This window comes from Phoca vitulina, unplaced genomic scaffold (assembly GCF_004348235.1).
Source record: "Phoca vitulina isolate PV1807 unplaced genomic scaffold, GSC_HSeal_1.0 scaffold95, whole genome shotgun sequence".
NCBI lineage: Eukaryota > Metazoa > Chordata > Mammalia > Carnivora > Phocidae > Phoca > Phoca vitulina.
In genome coordinates, this window is record NW_022589798.1 from 370,153 (window position 1) to 394,938 (window position 24,786).

At 49.1% G+C, this 24,786-nt stretch overlaps 1 protein-coding gene across 1 annotated transcript; it reads left to right on the top strand.

The window, feature by feature from the left end:
• Positions 1-1,644: 1,644 nt before the first annotated feature.
• Positions 1,645-24,543, top strand: IL10RB (interleukin 10 receptor subunit beta). The gene is made up of 7 exons (XM_032396953.1): positions 1,645-1,804; positions 2,966-3,089; positions 6,936-7,093; positions 9,335-9,501; positions 13,503-13,650; positions 18,277-18,431; positions 23,868-24,543. The coding sequence occupies exons 1-7, from the start codon at positions 1,756-1,758 to the stop codon at positions 24,192-24,194; spliced, it is 1,128 nt and encodes a 375-aa protein (XP_032252844.1). The 5' UTR covers positions 1,645-1,755; the 3' UTR covers positions 24,195-24,543.
• The last annotated feature ends 243 nt before the right edge of the window (positions 24,544-24,786 follow it).

Consider the following 24,786-nt stretch of genomic DNA (forward strand, 5'->3'; position numbering starts at 1 on the left):
GAATCTCAGTGCCAAATTTTAAAATTAAAAAAAAAAAAAAGAACAAATGGAAAATTGTTTCAAAGTCTTCAGAAGAGATAAGTCACAAAATTTCTGGAGAGCCTATTTAACAATTTAAGAAGTGATGTGTGCGCTGAGTCCAAGTGTCCTATGTGTGACCAAAGTTCCTGTGTTGGGGGGGAGGGAGGGAAGTTCTAGAACATCATGTAGCAAACCACACCAGAACTGGGACTCGGGTCTGACTCTGCTGCTATTTCCCTGTGTGACCCTGGATACTTTGCTTAGCCTCTCTGAGCTTCAGTTTCTTCATTTAGGAAATAAAGGGATTGGACTAGGTAATCTCCAAGATCCTGTGGTGCTAGGAGAAATATTAGAAAATACATAGGAATGAAGACTCCAGTGGACGTGCTACAACCCTGAGAAGCCCCCAGGGTGAATCAACTCTATGGGACCTCCTATCTCATTCCCCTTGCCCCAAGAGCAGGCTTCTCAGACCTTTCTTCTAGATCAATTCAAAAGGGGGAAAACAACTATTATGCGTCCTAGTTCAAGGACTTTGAAGAGATTGTTTTTATGACTGTTCAAAAGTAACTCAGAAGAGGGATGTGAGAGGAGAAGGGATTATTTAATGATGTGATGAAATTCCATAGGAAAGGGACTTTTTCATGTGACCAGTTCAATTCTCTGCCCTCTTAAATCATCTCTCATATTTTGAAAGCTTTCCAGAGTGATCTTTTGGAATACCCTTTTTATAGCTTTTATGTGTGTGTGTGTGTGTTTTATATTTTGTATAATTGAAGTTGGTGAAGGATAAATACTTTTTAATACAAACTTGGTAATGTCCTCAGAGTTGTTTCTCATTAGAGAGTGTAAAAATGCAGCCGCTTTGTGGTTCTGCTGGCATCTCTAGGGTTAAACAAAAGTCCCTCTGTGTGCCAGTGCCAGGAGGGGCCAAGGGAACATTCATCCTCCGGGGCTGTGTTCCTGGTGGTCAGACCTCAAGCAGTACCTTACATCACTCTGTACTTAGCCTGCCCTGGGTTTTCCAACCTCACCACTGCCCAGGCTTTGAAAGAGGAAATTAAACTTCTCTCAAGCAGTCTTGTGAGAGTAACAAGTTTTTGCCCCATAAATGACTTGGTTTTGTGGTGTTTATCCCTGGGTGGGAGGGGGTAAAGAAGACACTTTCGAACTGTCTTTGCTAATGGAGAGCTTTAAAATCAACCTATTTGCGGGGAGAGGGGATCATAGAGAAAACTTGGAGAAAGTTTTCACTCGAGAAAACTTGGGGAATACTGAATGGTGTCAAGAAAAACCACCACCACCCATAACCCCAGATAGAACCTCTGGGTGGGCGTTGTAGTGTATTTATTTAACTTGGAAAAGCATGCATTTAATGTTGGAGGAGGCGTCTCCCCAATCGGGGCACTGTACGTACAGTTTTGCTACTGGTCTTTTGCACCCCCCGCTTTGGGGGAAGCAAGATCCCCTCCCTCCGCGTCTCCCTACGCCCCGCCAGGCCCCCGGGACACCGCCCTCTCCCCCCAGCAAAGCGCGGCGCTGGACTCCGACCGGGGCGGGGCCCAGGAAGGGGGCGGGATCTCGTCTCGCCCCGCCCCTCCAGTACCCGGAAGCGGCCTCGGCGCGGCGTGGGGTGGACCGGCCGGCTCTTCGGGGCGCGGGCTCGGGGGCGCTTACCCGGCAGCTGCCGCGGCCCCCCCCCCGCCGAGCGCCCTCCCGGCTCCCGGCGCCGCCATGCAGAGGAGCCTGCGGAGCTGGCTGGGCGGCTGCCTCCTGATGTCAGGTGAGGGGTCCGCGGGGAGGGGGTGACGGCCCGACGTGCGCTTGGGAACTGAAGGCCGAGCTACGACGCCGGCAGCGATGGCCCCAAGGCGACCCCTGAGCGGACCCCAGAGGCGCACTGGAAGTGATCGGGTGCCGGGTCCGGCCGTCAGGGCTTCCCATTCAGTCCTCAGCACCCCAACATCTGAGGTCTGCCCCTCAACTCCACAGCTCTGTGCCTTCGGAGTTCTAAATCCACTAAAACCTTTTCTGCCCTCTAAATTTCCTGCCCGGGTTCAAACAACGATGGGCCCCTCCTTGCTTTCTGATGAATTCATCCCTGGCCTTCCAGGATACCACAGGCTCCTGGTTTTCCTCCTACCTCTCAGGCTGTTTCTACCTAGCATCCTCCACCTCTGCCAGATCTCCGTATAGCCCAGTTCTTGCCCAGGCCCTCCACCCTCCCCTCACGCTGTCCCTGTAGGGGATACCAGCAGAACCCTGGCACTAAATACCAGCTATAGGCCCGTGACTCAAATGTGAAGCTCTGTTGGCACCCTTGGGTGATGGGCCGGTGGTGGTTTATCATACTCTTCCGTCTGCTTTTGTGTATGTTTAATATTTTCTATTAAGAAGTTTAAAAATGATTCCTGCCTCTAGCCCAGATCTCTCCTTTATGCACAGGCTCCTTTCTCCAGCTGTCTGGGTCATTCCTGTGTTCATCTGTCTCCAGCATCTCAGACCTAATGCAGCTAAAATGGGACTGTCGATGTCCTTGCCCCCAGCCCCAATCAGGGCATCAGATGCTTAAGCCAGGAATGAATATTAACTTCTCCACACCAAAAGTATCAGAAAGTCTAGAGTCTGTACCTCTGGAAATATATCTAAAATCCATCTGCCCCACCTTTCTCCCACCACCCAAATCCGGGTCACTCCATCTGTCCCTATTTCACTCTTGCTCTCTGTCCCACCCCAACCTCCAACACCCCCCACCCCCACCCCGGCAGTTCTTCAGATAAAATCCAGACTCCTCAGTACAGCTAATGTGTGTCTCTTCTTCCTTCACCCACATGCCCATTTGAAGACATGGAGCCATAGGGGAGACCCAAGGGTTGGATATAGTCATTTACTTGTGCAACTTTTTTGAGGAACAAAGATGCAGACTTCCCTTTTATTTTTACAGCATTAGGAATGGTGCCACCTCCTGAAAACGTCAGAATGAAGTCAGTTAATTTCAAGAACATTCTACAGTGGGAGTTGCCTGCCTTTCCCAAAGGAAATTTGACTTTCACAGCTCAGTACCAAAGGTGAGTCTGGGTGCTCTTGGAGGGAAGGCCCTGAGCTGGTCACTGGGCCGGACCACAAGAGAGAGTCTGACTGCTCTCACCCGCATGACCATGACAGCCCTTAGGGAACCTCCCTGCTGACCTTTTTCTTTCTGTCCGGGAAATTCTTGTGAAAGTTCTGTTCTCTGAGAAGATACAAGTCTTTTTTACTTTTTCTTGTTGGGATGGGTCACCGTTTGATGACCACAGAGCCACTGGTATGTACGGGACATTTGATCATGTGGCTAAGGATGTCATTGGCCATAGTGGTAGCCTATTGCAACACAAGGATTTGTCACAATTGATGTTTTTTAAGAGAAAAAATGTCACTGAGATCATCCCCACTTAGGAGAGCAGTATTGCTCGAAGTCAACGATTTGCAAGTGGGAGCCATCCAGGAAAACTGAGGTATGCAAAGCAGGTTGGCCCTTGCCGTGCTACCACCCATCCCCTCCAGCAGATTATAACAGAACACCGCCGTGCTGTGGGGTGCAGATGATTTGCATAGTGGGTGCTTAGTTACTCTGTGGCTGTGTCCTAAAATTGAAAGTAAGACACCTAGCTACTGGCTGTGAAAAGCTCTGGCCTCTGAAAGCATCAGAGCCTTAGGAAGGAAGGGTGAGTGTCAGCAAGACAATTATCTCAGTGGTGTTCTGACCTCCCAGGACCTGCCCTGCCGGTCGGTTTTTCCCTCTCTCAGCCCTCCCTTAGCAGCTTGCCATCGTACACCACCGGCTGCATGCAGGTGACATACCTTTATGCCAAGTGCAAACAGCAGCAGGGGGCCAAAGGGTGATAAGCCAACACACCTGCTTCCAACGTGACTCAGAAACATACAAAGATAGGCAGTCCCTTCGATGAAGCAGGAGGAAACATAGGTCCCAGATCCCATTAATCTCACACTCCTTCTCCTCCAGATTTCTTTTACAAACATATCCCAGGCCTGCTGAGGCAGAGAAGACGTAGGAAGATGAATAAGATAGTCTTTGTTGACTTTTTTGGGCACTTTTTAGTTTGAAGTAATTCCCCGCTAGCAGAACATTTTAAGATTTCAAGGACAGGGGCACCTGGGTGGCTCAGTCGGTTAGGCATCTGTCTTCAGCTCAGGTCATGATCCCAGGGTTCTGGGATCAAGCCCCACGTCAGGCTCCCTGCTCAGCAAGGAGTCTGCTTCTCCCTCTCTGCCTGCTGCTCCCCCTGCTTTGTGCTCTTTCGCTCTGACAAATAAATAAATAAAATCTTAAAAAAAAAAAAAAGATTTCACGTAGAGTGCAAAGAACTTCCAAATAGCTTATGTCCAGATTCATCAATTTTTAAGATTTGCCACATTTCCTTTCTCCCTCTCTGTCTTACATCATGCCCTTTGCCCCTTAATATTTCATGGTGAATTTCCAAAGAGCAAGGATAATCTTTTACATTACCACCTACAGCTATCAAGGTTGGCTATTTAACGTTGGGGCAGGACTTTCATCTGACCTACAATCCTTAGTCCAATTTGTCACTTCACTCAAGGATTTAGGACAGGTGATTCTGCAGCTGATTTTTCCCTGCTGTGTATTTTCTACCACTGATTGGTTTGATAATTTCATGTCTGTTTCTGCAGTCTTGACAGCTCTAGAGATTTCACTGTGCAAAATTAACCTCCCTCTCTCTCTCGCCCCATCCTTTTATCCTTTGTTGTTCTGTTCTGTGCCCTTGTAGTAGAGGTGTTTGGTTGGGATGTCCATCTTGTAGGTACGAGTTCCTAGTGGCTTCCCAGCAACCGAGAGTCAGGTATCCTTAGCACAGAAGTGCAGACTGAGCATGAGATGTGCTGGGGAAAACAAAGCATGTGCTGGGGGTGTCCTTGTGTCTAGATCAAGAAATTTGATCTAGAAAAATCTGATTACTGTTTTCCATAGCTTGTGAAAGATTTGTTTAGAATTCAGCTTGAGAGGTTGGGTAACACAGACTCTCTTCTATGTGTACGTGGGGCAGGGGTGACCAGAGGCGTGCTTGGGAGGATGGATTGGTGATTTGACTATGGAAACATCTTTGAAAACCTGAGATGTAAATGTGGAGAATGGGTTATATGACCTATTTAATGGGGAGAAAAATACATATATTTTTAAAGATTTTATTTATTTATCTGACAGAGAGAGACACAGTGAGAGAGGGAACACAAGCAGGGGGAGTGGGAGAGGGAGAAGTAGGCCTCCCGCTGAGCAGGGAGCCCGATGAGGGGCTCGATCCCAGGACCCTGGGATCATGACCTGAGCCGAAGGCAGACACTTAACGACTGAGCCACCCAGGTGCCCCAAGAGAAAAATATTTTTAAATGCCATAAAAATGACCTGGGGAGAGAGAAGTTATTGCAAAACAACTTCTGGAATATTCCATGTTCCAGCCACTTGACACGCTAGTTTAAATGAAGGAAGTGGCCACGTGTGGGGAAGCCCCCTTCATGCCATGACCCCTGGAGTCTCCAAATGGTGGGATGTTAGGCAGCCCATGAAGAGTTGACTGACCAATGTTTGTGGTATAGTACATGAAAAGAGCAGATTGTAGAATAGTCTGAGCCCAATTATCTCTACCTACTTTTAGCCAGAAATTGTTCTGGGCATCGCCAAGAACGTGGTGAGGTGTGGTGCTTAAGACTGTGGGCTCTGAAGTCAAGCCGATCCCAGCTCCACTGGGCAAGTTTCTTAGGTTCTCCATACCTGCGCCCCATCTATAAAATAGGAGTGATCCCCATTCTGCCCTCCTGGGCTTGTGAATTCAGTGAGGTAATACAGATAAAAAACACTTCCTGCCCTGCCTGACACCTAAGTGCTTGACAAGTGGGCTGTTACTATTTTTATCACTTTCGTTGTCACCTCTAAGGGCGGCCAAATCGGAGGAAGGTACACTGAGGAACCAGTCAGGCAAAACCCTCCCTTTTTGCGAGACAGGAGCCTGGGTGTCCTCGGGTCAGGTGGAGCTGATTACACCTCCTCAGGTGGTCGCGAGGTGGTCACACGCACCTGTCGGTCTTCCCAGACATCCTTTTCCTTCTTCAACTTCACGTTTCTGCCGCCCTCCCTTCAGCGGTGGGTGTCAGGGCTGGAGCTCAGTTTTAAACACATTGTATGAAACAAATCTGTATAAGAACAAATCGTTGCACAGTTTTTCCAGAGTAATTGCAGCAATAGTCATTTTCGGGACACTATTTGGCTAATCTGTGTATAGAGTATTCACAGACCATGTCCCTCTGCTTTCATAAACAGCATAATCAAGGAGGGAAGCTTTCTTGGTCAAATATATTGAAGACTCAACCCCATTTTGGAGAGGCACGTGCTCATTAAGATTTGAAAGTCACTGAGGGAGTTCTGTTATGAAGACAGACACCTCTTTATGTTTAACTTTGATTCTGCCCCAAATCATTTGACCATGGGACAGATACTTTTTTTTAAGATTTTATTTATTTATTTATTTGAGAGGGAGAGAGGGAGAAGCAGACTCCCTGCTGAGCAGAGACCCCAATGCTGGGCTCCATCCCAGGACCCTGAGATCATGACCCGAGCCGGAGGCAGATGCTTAACCGACTGAGCCACCCAGGCACCCAGGGACAGATTATTTTTGAAACGACTTATAATATCTCAAGAATCACTGAAATCCCATGGAGCACAGTTGGGGAGATGCTCATATAAATGATGCATGCTATTCATCAAAAGTGATGATTAAGAATTCAGTTTATTTTTCTCACATTATCCTACATTATCCTTTGGTGGTAGGGGTTAATAAAGCACCAGTCAGCCCCAGAGAGACTGAAGTGAGAATTTTCATGGTTTTATTTTTCTGATTTTACAGTTATAGGAAATTCCAAGATATATGCACAAGTACTGCCTTGACGGAATGTGATTTCTCAAGTCTTTCCAAGTATGGTGATCACACCTTGAGAGTCAGGGCTGAATTTGCAGATGAGCATTCAGACTGGGTAAACATCACCTTCTGTCCTGTGGATGACAGTAAGCCACTTTCTTTTCCATTTCATTGTAATGCCATCATCATGCCTTGGTTTTCTTTCCCCATGGGGTAGCCTGGTCAGGGAGGATTCTTTGAGCACCCACAGAGTGGGTGGCCTTGCACAAGGAGCGTAGGGGTTATAATATGGAGGGCTATGGCCAGAAAGAAGTCTGTGGGAGAGACAGGAAGGGATGGTCATAAAGTTAATACAATAATTAAATATAAATCTATTAACATTAATGCCTTATGGGTGAAGAATGAGTTGAGGCCAGTGTTGTTAATGAGAAGAACTGGAAGGATTAATGTAGTACATTTTCTGGGAGAAAGTCAGTTTGGAGTCAGGATAGAAGGAAATGTGACATGACAGGCAGAAGAATAAAGGTTATTCGAGGCAGGTATAGAGACAGGAAGACAACCAGGTAGACAGCCAGCCTGCCCATAATGAAGGCCAGAGCAATGGGTTCGACTAATGACAGATGTGTTGGGTCAGGCTGGCTGGTAAGCATCTGAAAAAATGTTCCCAGGTTAGATCTGGGGGGTCATGGGGATTCACCAGAGGTCATGAGGTGAACATAATTAGAACATCAGGAATTGGAAATGAATGAAACCACCTTATAGCAATTGAGACAGTAAGAGGATGAGGGGTGACAAGAACCTCATGAACAAGACTCAAGTGCAGCCTTCCAAGGAGAAGCTCCAGGGAAGCATTGGAAGGATTGTGTCTGTGCAGTGCGGGGTCTTTATACCGCTCCCTGCTCTGGACCCCCATGGCTCCCACAGTTTTGCCTTCCCTGGTGGGGAATGCGGCTGGGATACCCTTCTGTTCTTTCCCAATTCTGTCCTAGGCTTGACAACAAAACTCTTATTTCTGGAGTCAGAAATTATCAAAGTTATATTATCTTTTCTAAAGGTATCTTTACAAAAGCTAAGAAAAATCAACATTAAAAAAATACAAGCAGCTTAGCAGTAGTCAAATTTCCAAAACATAGTACAGGTTTCTGCTCCTGTAATTGCTAACTGACTTACCAGGTCCTGACTGGTTCCAATTCCTATGTTGGGCCCATCTGCGGAAATTCCTTTTAGAAATTAATACAGAATAGAAAAGCAGCTTGCCCAAAGGTCATACAGATAAGGAATGGCCCAGTAAGGATTCAGAGCCAGGCCCCTGAGGCCCCTGTGTCTATGCTCTTAGCAACAGTTACCCTACTTTAGATCCTTGCCTCTTGAAGTTTATATGACAGGAAAGTGCTGCAAGAAGTCACAAAGAATCTGTTTATACTTGCTTTGAAAAGATACCTAATAAATTTTCTTATCTGGTTCTTAGCTACCAGCAGATTAAAGACAAGGTAAAATGCTGGAAGCAGTCCCATTAACAGCTTCAAAAAATAAAAAATAAGAATAAGAATAACAGCAGTCAGAGAAGAAAACAGGATATAACTCAAATAGCACAGTTGCCCAGAGATGTTTATTATTCATTGTACAATTATTATTGAGCACCTACTATATGCCAGGCACATTCTTAGTGCAGAAGCTATAATAGCAAGACAAAATCCCGGCCCTCAGGAAGCATATACTCTAATGGGGGGAAGACAGATAAACAAATAGATAACATATTTCATGACAGATGTGACTGTGGCTCTCAAGAAAATAAAGCAAGGTACCAGGGCAGGATATGTTGGGAGCTGCTCTTTACATAGGGTGGTAAAAAAGTCTCTCTGAGGAGGTGACATTTGAACCGAGACCCAAACGAAGCAAAGGGGCTAGCCACATGAATATCCAATAAAAGAGCATTTGGGCAGAAACAGCTACGGACTCTTTTGGAAAGTGTGTATGATTAGTTATGTATGTTAGGCACTATAAGTAGTAGAAATACCATCTGTAGCTTCCAACCCAGCAAAGGAAATAAAGAAAATTCGACCCAGTAGAAATCAAAAACAGGAGAGGAACAAACCACCAAAAAAAAAAAAGTCTTTATAGAAAACACAAAATAATATCAAATATATCAGAAATCACAATAAATATAAATGGACTAAACTTGATTAATAAAAGGCTATCAGATTTTTTTTTAAGAAACAAAATCCAACTACCTTCCTTGACCATGTCAATCAATGTCGTAGCAAACTTACATCAAAGACCAGGGTCCTTCAGTCGACCAGTTGGTCTGCACAGTTATGAAAAATAAATGTTGATGTTTTTAAAATGTGATTTTTGACTGTCATTTTGCTTTGTTCTCTTCCTCTTAGCCATGATTGGACCACCTGGAATGCAAGTAGAAGCACTTGCTAATTCTTTACATATGCGTTTCTTAGCCCCTAAAATTGAGAATGAACCTGAAACATGGACCATGAGGAATATTTATAACTTGTGGGTTTATAATGTGCAATATTGGAAAAATGGTTCTGACGAAAAGGTAAGCTCAGCAAATCATATGCATTTCAGACGTAGGCTCCCCTTCTTTGCCTAGTGTTAGTCTGAGGCCATGATGATGGAGAAAGGAGGCTAGGAGGCCATCCAGTCAGGGTCTTGAAAGCTGGTAGCACCTTATGGTCCAGAGGATCTACGGCCTGGTCCTCTGAGTGCCAGAAGCTTCCCAGTCTGAGGGATACCTGGTATTTGGCTCATGCTTCCCAGGCCCCAGGGGAAATGCATAGAGCAGACTTCAGGGTGTTAGCACAGTTAGAGCAGGCCTTTCTCTCCCTGAAGGGAAGTTGCAGGAGAAGGTGGGTAGAGCTGACTCAACAGTTGGCTGGTGGAAGCTGCCGTCAGCTGAATCAGGTGACATGCTGCATGACTGCTATTTTATGGTCTGAAACCCTGTGCCCCATGTACACCATAGAATAGTCAAGTCCATGGTCAGGGCAGCCCCACCCCTGGACGCTAGATGAACAGTGTCACATTTTACCTGTCTGACCCCAGTTTTCGCCATTGCTCTCCTCCTCTTCAGGGGATGGTTCCTTTAAAAACATGAGCTAGGAGTCTGACCTGGTTGGAATGTTGCTCCTGCCAATGTGACTCTAGTCACATTCTTGACCTCGGCTTCCTCATGCCTACAAGATGGGCATAATGCCCTTCATGGGGCGCTTGGGTGGCTCTGTCAGTTAAGCATCCGACTCTCGGTTTCAGCTCAGGTCATGATCTCAGGGTCGTGGAATCGAGCCCCACATTGGGCTCCACACTCAGCACAGAGTCTGCTTGAGATTCTCTCTCTCCATCTCCCCTTTCTCCCACTGGCACATGCTCTCTGTCTCTCTCTCAAATAAATAAATAAATAAATAAATAAATAAAATCTTTAAAAAAATAACCCACTTCGTTAATAAAGTGGGGATGATAACCTACTTCACAGGATTTGGAGGAGTTTAAGGACATAATGAAAAAAATAAACTTGTCTGGTTACCTGAACAACATGTATGGTCAATACATGGGCTTTTCCTTCCCCTTATGTAGACAGAATAAGGCTATTTTCATTCATCCATGGTCAGGTTTTCCCTTATACTTAGTGCTTCCGAGCTGAATGCTATTTGTGGTCCTAAACTGTCTTACATATATGTTAATGTAAGTTAGGTTACATATATGTCATCTCCTCTATATTAAATGTTGGTTCTATCACTTAATTCTCAAGAGTTTGGGAGGAAAGGGTTACCCATGTGTGTTGTCTTAGGAATTATGTAATCAAATTTATATGTACATACTGCACAGGCCCCCAAAATCTCAAGCTAATTTTCCCCCCAAAATGCTCCATTGAATGATGCAGGATATCAGCCTTCTTCACCGAATAGATGATTTTGCTTACAGTCAAGCCCCCAGGAGATGTGTGCCTAGAAAGCAATACAGAATGAGGAGTTTTTAAAGATTTTATTTATTTATTCATAAGAGACACAGAGAGAGAGAGGCAGAGGGAGAAGCAGGCTCCCCACTGAGCAGGAAGCCCAATTCAGGACTCGATCCCAGGACCCCGGGATCATGACCTGAGCCGAAGGCAGACATTTAACCATCTGAGCCACCCAGGCGCCCCAGAATGAGGAGTTTTATAGTCACTTGCCAAATGCAGGCATCTCCGCTAGGCTGGGATGCAAAGGTAAGACAGGATTGACCCACTCAGGGACGTAGCAGCGTACTCTCATGAAGGATCCGTTTCCACAGCCTACCACGCCTGCATGCCTCCTGCACCGAGCATGAAGCGCAACACCCAGTTTAGCTTTAGCTTATCTAGAATGTGCCCACAGGATAGGCATCTGGTGACACATTGGTCCTGTCGCTTCCGCCTGCTGTGTGGAAGCCTTTGGTGTGGCGCGCCAAGTGTTGGAAGGGCTGCCTGCTCCCTCACGGGTGTCTGCAGGGTCACCAGGACCGGTTTATACACGCTCTAGACTGAATGTTTCTGTCCCCCCACCGAATTCACACGTGGAAACCTAATCCCCAGTGTGACGGTGTTAGGAGGTGGGGCCTTTGGGAGGCAGGGGATTAGCGGCCTTATAAAAGGGACCCCAGAGAGCTCCCCGAGCAGGCCCTTCTGCCCTGTGATGCAGACACAGCGTGAAGACTGGCTGGCTGGACCCAAGTTTGCCGGTGCCTCGGTCTTGGACTCCTCAGCCTTGAGAACTGTGAGGAGTACATGTTTGCTGTTTAGAAGCCGCCCGCTGAGTTCTGGTACGGTGCCTACACGGCCTAAGACAATTAGGGTTCCCTTTGAGAACACAGTGTTAAAAGGCTGCCGTATCCAGTCCCTAAACTCATAGCATAAAAGGCTTCGAGAAATTCTGTTTCTTCCTGATGGGAGAATGTGAACAGATAAAACCAGAAATTGCCCGGGTGTGAAAGACAGCTAGAAAAAGCAGTCAGAGGGGACTTGAGCAGGGCTTTTCATGTCTGTCCTTCCCTGGCTGCCGCTGTGGGTCAACCCTGAGCTTAATCCCTGAAAAAATAGCATTGCAAGGTTTTAGGGGTATGGGATTTCTAGGAATGAAAGCCCGGATTTTTTATTTTTAATTATTAGAAGTTATACCATACTCTTCATGTAGTCAGTGGTAGAATCCAATTCTTGTCATCAATGAGCTTGGCTTTCTCCTACAGTAAAGGAATAGAGACAAGTTGTCAACAAACCCAACGCCAAAAGAAAAATAACCAATTACTGAAGTAAAAAAAAAAGAAAAAGACTTTGTGCTCACTTTCTGTTGAAGTTCCTATTCACCTGACACATTTTTTTTTTTTTTTTAAGATTTTATTTATTTATTTGACAGAGAGAGAGAACATGAGCAGGAGGAGTGGGAGAGGGAGAAGCAGGCTTCCCGCGGAGCAGGGAGCCCGATGAAGGGCTCGATCCCAGGACCCTGGAACCATGACCTGAGCCCAAGGCAGACACTTAACCGACTGAGCCACCCAGGTGCCCCTCACGTAACACATTTTAAATAGGACCCTTCTGTCAGGAAATAGAACCATGATGGAAATATGGGTGGCATATACTCTTCTAGTTCCCTTTACTCTGCCGGAACCTGTTTTGGTTTCCCAAACTCAGGAATATATCATCAATGAGGATAGCTTACATTCATACTGAGCAGAGTCAGGGAGGCCGAGGTGTGTGCCTTGCAGAGGAGGCCGGCCGCTGCCGGACGAGGGCATTTCAGGTGCTCACGCAGAGGACAAGTCTAAAGAGAACCCCGGGCTGCCAGGGTCAGAAACTTGCTCTTGGAAGGAAAAATCACATGGAGCGTCACTCTAATGGACCCGTGTCGCAGTTCTCGGGCTGCTGTACCAAACTCCCCAAACCCAACAGGAGCGTGTTGTCTCAAGGTTCTGGAGGCTCGAAATCCGAGATCCAGGTGTCGGCAGTGATAGTCCTTCCAAGGGCTGTGAGGAAGAATCTGTTCCATGCGTCTCTCCTAGCTCCCAGATTGCCGGCAGTCTTTGGTTCCTTAGCTTGTAGAAGCAACAACCCCATCTCCGGCTCATCTTTACGTGGCATGTGCCTGTCCGTGTCCAGATCTTCTCTTCCTACAAGGACGCCAGTCATGTTGGATTAGGGCTTGTCTTAATGAGCCGATTTCAACACGATTACCTCCAACTAACTCCCTTTCCAAGATACTGAGGGTTAGGACTTCAACATATGAATGGGAAAGGGGACACAATTCAGCCCATACAACCTAATTCCTTTTAAAAAGGGAGTAGGATGGTTTGTATGGCATCTAAACTAGAGAATTCAGGAAATGAAGTGGTTTGTCAGGACCATGATCATTCCTTGCCCCACGCCTTAAGATGCTATCAGGGTCCCCAGAGATGAACCGGGAGGAACACCTGCTTCCTTCAGCTTCCTATTTTGAGCCCAAAGTAAATATCATAACTGGTAAGATTGGGGGGCGGAAGAGAAGATGGTGTCCCTTCACTGTGGAGGCCTGTTTTTATTGTTTTCGTTCCTAGTGGCCAATGACGTGTCAATATGACTTTGAGGTCCTCAGAGATCTTGAGCCGTGGACAACTTACTGTGTTCAAGTTCAAGGGTTTCTTCCTGATCGGAACAAAACTGGGGAATGGAGCAAGCCTGTGTGTGAGCAAACAACTGATGACGGTGAGTCTTGAGACACACCAGCTGTAATTCTGCCTCTTCTGAGCCTTTCAAATCGCCTTATAGACACCCACCAAGTGTTAGCGGAATGTTCCTTAGACATGAACACGTCTGGCTCCCAACTTCAAGCCAGGTCAGCTCTGACTGATCAGCTTCCTCTTGGAAGGAAACCACCCCCTTCAGAGGCAGCTCGTTCCCTCTTAGACCCAAGGGATGGATGGACGCGTTTTCCATTCGTTGGACGCTGCCTCTTCACGCCCACCCGCGCTGTGCTCATTCTGTCCTCTCAGGCCTCCTGATAGAAGTCTTATCAGCCCAGCAAGGTCGAGCCCCGCCACACTGCCCAGAAGCCTCCCCTCCCTGGGCTGCATGTCTCCAGCCCCCTCAGCCACACGAGGGAGAGCTTAGAGACCTTGATCACTGTCCCCACCAAGGGCTACTTGTCTTGGCTTCCAGGACCTCAACACAGTCACTCACAGTGCTCCCTATTTTTTAAAAAAAGAGAGAGGGAAGGAGGGGAGGAAGAACAGAGTGGGGGGGAAGAGTACCACTGGCCCGGACACTGTGATCATTTACATACAGACACATTGCATTTGCATACGGGGTGATACAAACTTGCTGCACACAAACAACAGGCCTTTTTATTATTTAAAGACATGGTGTGAGGCTCAGCCAGCTCAGACCGTGGAAGAATGAATACACGCAGGTCCACTCCCGGCCGTTTTCATTTACCGAGGCTCTCCTGGAAGCGAGGCACTGATCTGGGGGGCTGCAGAAATACAGAGGAGAGTAATAATGAATTCCCTCCAGAGAGAACAAAACTTCTCATCCTCTGTGTCACAGGGCAGTTCGGAGAAGATTGCAATGCTTCAGTCTCACTGATTCGTCATTTCTGCTTAGCAAGCTCCTGAGTGTTACTTTCTGGCATTGGACGTATTTCTCACCCAGTTTTGCTTTGTCTCGTCTCATTTGCCAGAAAGAGCTTCACGATCTTTACCCATCTGTTGCTTAACCTGTGGGTGCACTCCAGGATGCACTTTCCTTTAGACTGCTTACCTGCTTGCCTGCTGATCACTGACCCATCGGAATAGAGTGGACTATTCCATAAGCTGTGTTGGTTTTTTTGTCCACAAAGTCACTGTGAGTGTAAATGTAAAAAAAACTGGTAGATACCAGCTAAAATGGACACACCCAGTGCCAGGTGCAATGCCGTCCCCACTGTGCTCATGACGATTTATGGCTATTTCTCAAAATAAGAGCCCTGTAATCAGGTGTGCTTGGAAATGATGGGGCCCTCTCAGAAAAGTCGCCTTGTATCTGAGCACTATTAGCATATTTGATCTTTCGGCACCCTTTTTGAGGATCAGCATTCCAAGGAATACAGCCCGGGAAAAACCAGCCCATCCTATCCCATAACCTAGCAATGAATCACCCTATCCAAAAAAAGGAAAGACAGCCATTTTGAGCTCCTTTCTTCTTGGTGCCCGGATGTTGTTTTCGGTTATCATCCTTATCCTTTTTATGCGTTGGTAATTAGCCACTTAATTATCAGTTCTGGGATGTTTGTTATTTTTTCTGGACATCAGCATCAGGATCACTGGCCTGGAGTTTTTTGAATCTTGTTACTGTTGTTGCTTCCTTGTTTTGTAAACGCACAAAGTGTTTGCCCGAACCCAGGATTCTTTCAGGATCTTTGCGGTGTCATCCAAAGCTCTTCTGCAGTCGTAGTAGCCAGTTTTCTCAGGGCTACAGAGCCCCATAGAAAATCCTGCTGTCTCCCTGGAGGGAATTCTCTGTCGTTCTTTTTCTGTGGCCCCCAGTTCAGTGCCTTGCATCATCTGTAATCCCAAGGTCAGTGCCCCATTGGACCTACCTATGTCTGAGCTGGCTGAGCCTCTGCAATGCCTTTAAATAACAAAAACCCCTCCCTTCATGGGCTGCAAGTTATTTTCTAGGCCACACGTTATTTCTACAGACCTTCTCTGTGTTTTTTCTCATTTTATTCCTCTCCTGAATCATTTTTACTTGAATCAGAATTCTGTACCTTGGGAGCCCCCATCCCACTTGAGTCACTAGAATCCCTTGTCTTAGAATTATCCTTCTTTTGGGGCACCTGGGTGGCTCAGTCAGTTGGGTGTCCAACTCTCAGTTTCCGCTCAGGTCGTGATCTCACAGTTGTGGGATCGAGCCCCGTGTCAGGCTCTGTGCTCAGTGTGGAGTCTGCTTCAGATCCTCTCCCTCTCTCCCTCTGCCCCTCTCCCTGCTCGCATGCCCTCTTCTCTCTCTCTCTCTCTCAAATAAGTAAATAAATCTTTAAAAAGGAATCAACCTTCTTATCTCTAAACACCTGTCACCTGCTTTCCCAAAACCTTGAGTGTATTTCGGGATCACCCGGTGTCCTGTCCTTCCCCTGTGAACATAACATGGGACATGGGACAAGTCCTGGACTGCCCTGTGCCTCAGCCGCCTCATCTGCAGAATAGGGAGACCAAGATAGTGGTAGCACACGCAGGGGTGGGGGGACTCAGAACAGTGCCTGGTACAAAGTGAGCCCTTAATGCATTAGATATTATGGTTATTAGTAATGACATTCTTAAAATCACATTATGAAGGATTCCTAATGGTCCTGAGACCTTTAGGTCACAAGACATGCTTTGAGGCCTACAATTTGACCTACAAGAGAAATATTTCAAATATTTTGTGACTATAAACGATGACCCAGGAACTGACAAAGCCCAAACACTTTATGAAAGAAAAGTATAACCCATTGAAAACCTGCTTTTGTCAAACATCATTTTAGGCTTGTGTAAACATAGCTATCTCCTTTGAACCTCACAACCCATTTTTCCATGAGAGCCTTGTAAGGATCGCCCCTTTTACAGACTGGGAAATCAAGGCTCAGAGGCGAAGTAACTTGCCCAGAGTCGCTCAGCCAGTAAATGAACAGGGACGGAGCAGGTTACCTGTCGTGTAATTTACTGCCCACGGACTCATTCCACAGGTGAGCACAGGCACGATTTCCCTGCGGGTGAAACAGGGAGAGGCAGTCCGCCTGGCCGCGTGGTCAGGTGGGACTGAAGGAAGTCAGAGAGCTTTCTGTGGAGGGTTCGGCTCCCAGATCCTCCCCTTATTCCAGCCCGTGGAAAACAATGACCCTTTCTTTCCTGGGGTGAGTTATAAAAGCATCCTCTGACTTCACAGGGGGTCTGGGAGGAGGTCCCTTGAGCTCAGCAAGGGCACAGGCCGGAAAGATGATGAGACCACTGCCGGCATGAATGAAAACATAGGGGGACGAGGGAGGAAGGCAGGCCCGTCCCAACCCCTGCTCCCCCTGCAAACACCACATCCATTCAGACATCTAAGGACCGTCTTGTGGGCCCCCGCACTGCTCAGTGTCGGGGGTTGGGGGGCATGCTTTGGTCTGCCCTGTGCAAGTAGGAATCGACACTTTCTCCGCAAATAAAATGACTCCCTTTAAAAGGACTTGCTGTGAAAGGGCACGGTTTATTGGCTTGTCCTCTCTCGGCACCAGATGCTTTGGGTTTTAATCAGGAGGGTGGTGCCGGCTGCCAGGCCCCTGCACTGGGAGGGTGGGTGGCCCCGGGCAGCGGGAGAAGGCACCTGGTGCTGAATGAGGGGAGCCAGGACCACAAATGCCCCGGTCAGAGATAAAGCCGGATGTTAGAGCGGTAAAAACAGATTTGATTCAGTAAGGACTTACAGGAGGGAAAGAGCTACCTGGGGCGTTTTAAAGGAAGAACAAGGGAGGGGCAGAGAAGAGAGAAGTGGGGAAGGGACACATCACAAAGCGGGTGAGGGGGCGGGTCAGTGTCCCTGCAGTTGGGCCATCGGTGTTGAAGGCCAGCTGGCCTTTATCAAGTCAGACTTCCCCTCCCCGCCCGGGCTGGGGGACAGGGGCCCTCCTTCATGAAGATTGCAATTGAGAGGAATGGCTTGCAGGTCCTTGAGAAAGACAGCCCTGGGTTTTAGGAGATACGTGTGCATCTCAAAGGGGCGGAGGAAGGATTCACAGGCGTAAGCTTTTGAGAGCAAAGGCTCTGAGAAAGGAAGGCCAGGTGTTGGCAGAAGAAACGCTAAGTTCTTTTGGCAGCCTTGAGTTTTTCCAGACAGAAACCCACGGTGGGTGCTGGGTCGTGCCAGCCGCGTGGCCTTGGGCCACTGGAGTTTGGGCAGGTGTCTGAGTGCCGGGGGCTTGGATGGTGTTGCCATGCCAAGAGCTTTTGCCCTTCTCGGTACAAAGCACTGCAGTGCGTGTGTCTCCTTGGGGCTCTGGGGTCCCGTTTCCTGCTTTAAGGCCGCAGAGGCTTCTCCAGCATGCAGAGGCTCATTGCTCAGAGTCCCTGCTTATGGTTCCCATCGTGTCTGTCAGCAGTCGTGCCAGAAACCAAAGCTGGAAAAAGATAGGAAGGGGGGGGGGCACTGGCTGGAAACCCCTGGATCCTTGAGCAGGTGTCTCGTGCTTTCTCCTCACCCCTCCCAAGATGGGCACCCCGAAAACGGGGATTCCCACTGGATTGCCATGGTGGCAGAGTGTGGAGATCAGGTGACCCCGGGTGCCCTTGACCTGAGCCTGACGCAGCCCACCACCCCGTCCCCCTCCCCCCGCAGAGACGGCCCCGCCCTGGACTGTCGCCGTGGTCCTGGCAGCCTCGGTGTGCGCCGCCTTCCTGCTGCTTGGCTGCTCCGCCCTGCTGTGGTGTTTGTACAAGAAGACTAAGCACGCCTTCTCCCCCGGGAACTGCCTGCCTCAGCACCTGAAAGAGGTAGGCCTAGGACGGGGCCCTGTGGACCCGAAAGCCCTGCCTGGGAGGGCTTCTCGTTTTAAGTCAGGGCCGGCCCATCCCACGCGGCAGGCTTTCCTGGAGAGTGACACCCGTCTGCGTGCGGGTCTGTGCCCCGGGTCCTGCTCCAGGGATGCCCGTGGTCAAAGATCAGCCGGCAGGGAGGAGGCAACCCGGACTTCGTTCCTTCTCCGACCTTCCCTCCCTGAAGCCCCGAGTCATCAGGGGGCCCTCAGCTGGGGCCTCGAGGGCCTCCTTCCTGAAGGAGATCTGGGGAGCACACCTCAGCATCTGCTACCGTGCACCCCTTATACCTCAGGGACCCACCGGAGCAGGGCCTCTGAGACTGACATTGCTCCTTCTTCCTGGGGAAAGTTACAAGAGGAAGGTTGATGGTATCAGCCCCAGCCCCTCCACTTCGGCTGGTCTCCAGGACGCAAGAGACCCTCGTGGTCTCTCCTGGCCCCCTGCAGGCCCCTCTCCCCTTTCCTATGACTAGCTGCTGCCCATCTCATTGGGTGACCCAGGCCCTGTGCTCTGAGAAGTCTTGAGTCTCCGGTCACGGGCACCAGAGGTCTGGGCTGCCCTGTGTCTCCGCTCACCATCGGGATTGCGCAGGGGAGCCCATGAGTCACCCGATGACTCCTTTCCTTGCCAGCTAGGCTCTTGACATGAAGAGGGGGTGGCCTTAACTGAAAGTTTACCAGGACTCCTGCTGTGCCCACCCCGGGAGAAAGGCTTTCCCTCTGGGAACCCTCTAGACCAGCAGTCAGCAAACTCTCCCTTGAAGGGCCAGATAAAGCAAATATTTTAGGCCTTGGAGGCCAAGAGGCAAAACCAAGATATTATATAGGTAGTTATACAACCACTTAAATGTAGTCATTTAAAACTCTTAAAACCATGCTGAATTACTGGGCTTCACCATAGTGTGCTGACCCAGCTCTGGACTCAGAGCCTAAAATGGCATGCGCAGGGGGCACCAAGTTCCCCGAGTGGGTCCCTGGGAGCGATGGTAAGCGGGGCCGCTCCTGTGTCCACCCCGTGGTTCCTGAACCTGTGCGTTCTAGGCGTTGAGGATGCTTCTGGTGGTTGCTGGCACTCTCTGGCATCCCTGGGCTTGTAGACACATCACCCCAGTCCCTGCCTTCATCTTCCCATGACGTCCTCCGTGTGTGTGTGTCTGTGTCCACGTTTCCTGTTCTTCTAAGGACACCAGCCATATTGGATTCGAGGCCCACCCGAAGGAGTTCATTTTACCTCGATTACCTCTGTAAAGATGCTGTCTCCAAATAAGGTCACATTCTCAGCAGAGCCCCTCCACTGGAGTTGACGCTTGTTTGAGGAATGATTTGCCGTCCCTGTTCCACAGGGCCTTGGTCAGCACTGCTGAGGCCTGACTGGCCCAGGGCCCCGTGGCGGTCTCGGAGTTCATAAATGATACAGAGACACTTGGAGCCGCTCCCCTGAGTCCACACACAGGTCTCTCCCACAGACTTCCTCGTCCCTGACCCTCCAGTCTCCCTTCTTCTGGGTTCCCTGACCACCGGCCTAGCCATTAACCTCTGCCTGTGAGTCCACGAGGAGCCCAATCTTGGGCCACTTTTCTTCCAACACAAGAGGACGACCAGATGCACGGCCCAGAGCTCTGCCCGGTGGAGGCCCAGAGCTCTACCCGGAGACCAGGCTTCCTCCTCTCCACTGCCATTCAGGGCCCCCTGGTTCAGCCCCTGGTGCTACCACGGGCCATTTTGGGTTTGCGCCTGCGTGCCGTGCCAATCTCCCCATGAACCGTGTTTGACCTTTTTCTGCTCCCTCAGCTGCCCACCCCCCCCACCCCCCGTCGTCATGGGGTGAAGAGAGACAGGTGCTGGTGCAGCAGGGGTGGACGGTGCGGGAGGCTGGGCCCCGTGCATATGCATCCTCTGACCTCGTTGTAGGACCTGGTGGGTCCAACAGGCCTTGTGGTGGTTGGTCACTTCTGGGTGGCCTGGTGTCACAGTGTCAGAGTGCTGCAGGCTCTGTCTCCACCAGCTCCCTATAACATCTAGAAGCCGTTTTTCAAATAGGGCATAATTGTCTGCTGCGTGATGGCCTAGCCTGGCCCCCAAACTGTAGTGACCTGCATTGTGATTCTCCTTTTAGGATTTGCCAGACACTCCAGCATCTTTTCCCAGCACAGACCCTTTCTTACCACAGACCTGCCATGTCACACAGCCAGTTCACGTTCAACTGATGTGTCGTCCTTGGCCGATCATGCTGGGCCTTGGTAGCCCTGCACCAACCAGCCATGGGATGTGGCTAGGGCACCCTGCTCCATGGCCCTGACCTTCTGCAGGGCCCTCTCCTGCCCTCGGCGCTGTCCTGTGTCCCTCTATAAATTATATTCCCAGGGGCAGAATGTGCTGCCTTCAGACCCCCAGAGGCCCACCTAGCACCCCGCTAGTTCTTAGTGGTGGGAGGGGTGAGATGTGATCATTGGTCCTTTACTTTGGAGAGGATGTCCAGCATGCCGTCCTCCATGGGAGCCCCGAAACTTCGCTGATACGGCAGGTCCCTGAATGTTCACCCAGGGGGTGTCCCCCGCTCTGAAGTGCGTGTGCCTAATCAAGGCCTTGCCACTTCTTTCCCTTCTGTCACCATAGCTGATGTCGGGCCTTGTCCCAGACCACCCAGTCAGGGGCTATAGACTGCCCCCCGAGAAGGACATAGTCCCGCGGCCGAGCCAGGCCAGCCCCAGGATTCTGAGGCTACAGCACCTCCGCCATGAGGGCTGGTCTGGGCCACGCGGCATCCACGGTGGGTGCAAAGGGAGACACGTGACCGCAGGCAAGACCTTTTAACAAGAGGTGTTAACCGAGACTGCAGCGCCAGAATGAGCCAGGAAGTCTCTGTGAGCTCTGGAGAAGCGGGAAGAACAAAGAGGGGCAGGCCCATTGTTCAGGGTAGAAAGTGTTTTGTTAAGTGGAGACCCAGCAGGAAGCAGAACTACTCACCTGCTCTTTCTGCTTCTGGCTCGCCATCACAGACCGGTCAGACAGGAAAGGACAGATGGGACTACGTGCTTCCAGGCAAATCAAAGCCAGAGACGGGCGTAGGATAGGGGCCGTTGGAACGAGCCCCCCTCCGAGGCTAGAAGACTTTGCAGACCAGCCTGCAGAGCCCTCCCCTGTGATTCATCTGAGAAATGCCGGCAGGTGCTGGAGAAGGGCGGGGCGAGGGGGGTGCGGTGAGGATGAAGGAGGTGCCAGGAAACTATGCAGACTGGGGTCATTGCATCATGAAATTCTCCAGCCCGATGCCTGATGTAAAGGTCCACTAACCATGGCCCAGAGAATAATCACGAGTTCCGGGAGACTTAGTGGGGATGGAGACTTGGCGTTGAAGCCATAGGGAGGTTTATCCAATAGGATATACTGAGTTTCTATGTGTGTCCCACCCGGAGACCAGCCCGATCCTTGCTTTCCTGAGGCTCACAGCACATTTTCCTCTGTTTTTTCCTGTCCCCTTTCCCTGGAGAATCAAGAATGGCTCTAGTCCATTCTTACGAATCCACTGGACCCGAGGGTTTGGGGAAGTTCCTCCTGCCCCCAGTGTCTTCCTTTGTGCAACAGAGATCTGGACATAATTCCTCTCCCCCCCACCCCCCGCCTTCCATCAGCTGGTGGAGACTTAGGGGGTGGGAGGCAGAAATCCTGACAGGTCCACACCAGGGGCAATACTGCTCCAGCAGCTTAAGTTACGTCCCATCAAAGGGCTGAGTGTGGAGATGACATTAAGAGGGCAGCAGACTGTCAGGGGTGAAGCTACAAGTCAACAGTGGAGGAGAGAGGGAAAGCACCGGAGACCATCTCTACGTCATCCTGAAGATCAGGAGCATTGGTGGAACTACGAGGAGGGAAAATGGCAAACATGAAGTCAGCAGATGTTCTGGGAACCACACCCGGGCGTCTTTCATGGTTCAAAGAGCGGGAGAGACCCAGATGGCTAGACTCGGGTTCCCGCCTTTAACCAGCCCCCGTCCCCGGGGAGAGACAAACCCAACGACAAACGGTGTCCATAAAATGCGCTACACAGAAACATAGCACAAGCCACGTGTATTTTAAATTGGCTAATAGCCATGTTTTTTGAGTTTTTTTTTAAGTAAAAAAGGGCAGATGAAATTAACATTAACAATATATTTTATATAACCCAGTATATACAAAATAATCATTTCAACACGTAATGAGTATTCTTTTTAATTTTTGAAATATTGACGTTCTTTTTTTCCTACAAAGCCTTCGAAATCTGGTATTTCTCACAGCACAGGTTGATTCCGACTAGCGACGTTTCGGGTGGTGAGTAAGCCACCCGTGACCCGTGGCTGCCGACTGGGCAGGCAGAGCTGAGGGCTGAAAGTGGGGACACACTGGGTCCTGGCGAGCCCCTGAAGAGGGCCCCTAATTCAGCCTGAGGACACGGCGGGAGGTTCTGCTTGTTATTCCAAGACACATTCATCCCGTGCCTGTGATGTGCTGCTTCCTAGAGGAGGTGATGCTCAGGCCTCAGGCCAAGTCAGTGCCACAGCACTGGGATCGGTCTAAAAATAGCTCCCTTCCAGTTTAAGAGAAGAAGCAATCAGAGGGGGACCTCATTGCACCGTCAGAGGGTGGTTCTGAGGTGCAGATTTGTTGTCACATTTTTAGAAATTATGGTAAAACACACGGAACATAAAATTTGCCATCTTGGCCATTTTTCAGTGCGGAGTTCAGTGCTATTAAGTGCATTCACACTGGGTCACATTGGTGGGCAACCAGCACCGCTGTCCGTCACCGGAACTTTTTCATCATCCCAAACGGAGTCTGTCCCCAGTAAACAAGAACTCCCCATCTCCCCCTCCGCTGCCCCTGGTACCTCCCCCATCCTACTTTCTGTCTATGAATTTGACTCCTCTAGGGACCTCACATTCAGCAGAGTCATACAATATTCGTCCTTTCAGTGTCTGGCTTATTCCACTTAACATGACGTCCTCAAGGTTCATCCACGTAGCAGGTGTCAGAAATTCATTCCTTTTCAAGGCTGAATCATTTTCCATTGTATGGATAGACCCCATTTATTTATCCACTCCAGCGCTGAGGGACACTGGCATTCCTACTACCTTCTGGCTTTTGTGAGTAACACTACAAGTCAACAGTGCAAATACGTCTTTGCGACCCAGCTTTCAATTCTGCCGGGTGTGTATTCAGAAGTGAAATCACTGCATCATATCGCCATTCTATTTTTAAATTTTTGAGGAACTCTGGTGCTGTGATCGTCACATGCTTTAAACCAGCCTTCTCCGGCCAGGAGTTCTGTATAAATCTGTGTAGGCCCAGAAAAAGAAATGGGAAAATTTTGATCATTAACTTTCTTTCTTTCTTTTTTTTTTTTCCCCTCCCATAGTTTTTAGGCCATCCTCATCACAGTACGCTTCTGTTTTTCTCCTTCCCGCCCTCTGATGAGAATGAAGTCTTTGACAAACTGAGTGTCATTATGCAAGTCTCTGAACATAGCAGGCAGAATCCTGGCGATGGCTGCACCCCTGGGGTCCCGTCTGGGCGGGGGTCCTCCGAGCCGGTCCCCGAGGAGGGAGCACATTCAGCAGGGTACAGCACCCCCCTCCTTCCCTCGCCCACCTCTGACCGTCAGCAGAGCGGGAAACCCCCTGAGCAAACCCCACATCTAGAACTCTCAGATTCCAGGACAGCATCTAAACAACCAAAGAGCTAGATTTTAAAGGCTCACTTGGCAAAAACACTCCACAGTGGGAATGTACTGCTTTATAAAGGCCTCACTGATTAAAAAAAAAAAAAAAAAAAAATTGTTGATCACTGGGGAGTATAATTTTCAGCCTCTTCTGCTCACTAATATAAGAAACAAGTTTTAATTAGAAGAAACAAAAACAGTTAAAATGAGGACTAACCAGACGGCCAAGAGACGGATCCAAAAAACAGCCTCAAGTCAAAAGTGGTCAGCGAACTTTCTGGATTCTCAGGGATACTTGGACTGGATTTATTTTGCTATCTGTGTATGTTTTATATAGTGCTGGTGTTCTATTAAAGTTTTATTCTCTATTTCATCTATGTGCATGAATGGTACTACGTTTGGGTAATTGGCAGATAGTGCATTGCCATTTCTGGTGGTGTTCTCAGTCCCTTCCTGCTGTCACCCGGGAACGGTGCCGGGGGTGAGGGTCTAATGGTATCTGGGAGCGATCGGTCTAGGAAGACTTGGATTCCAGTCAGACACCTACTAGCCTGTGACTCTTTGGTTTCCTCATCTGTACGTGGAAATTAAAAGACCTAAGGATTGGTCATATTCC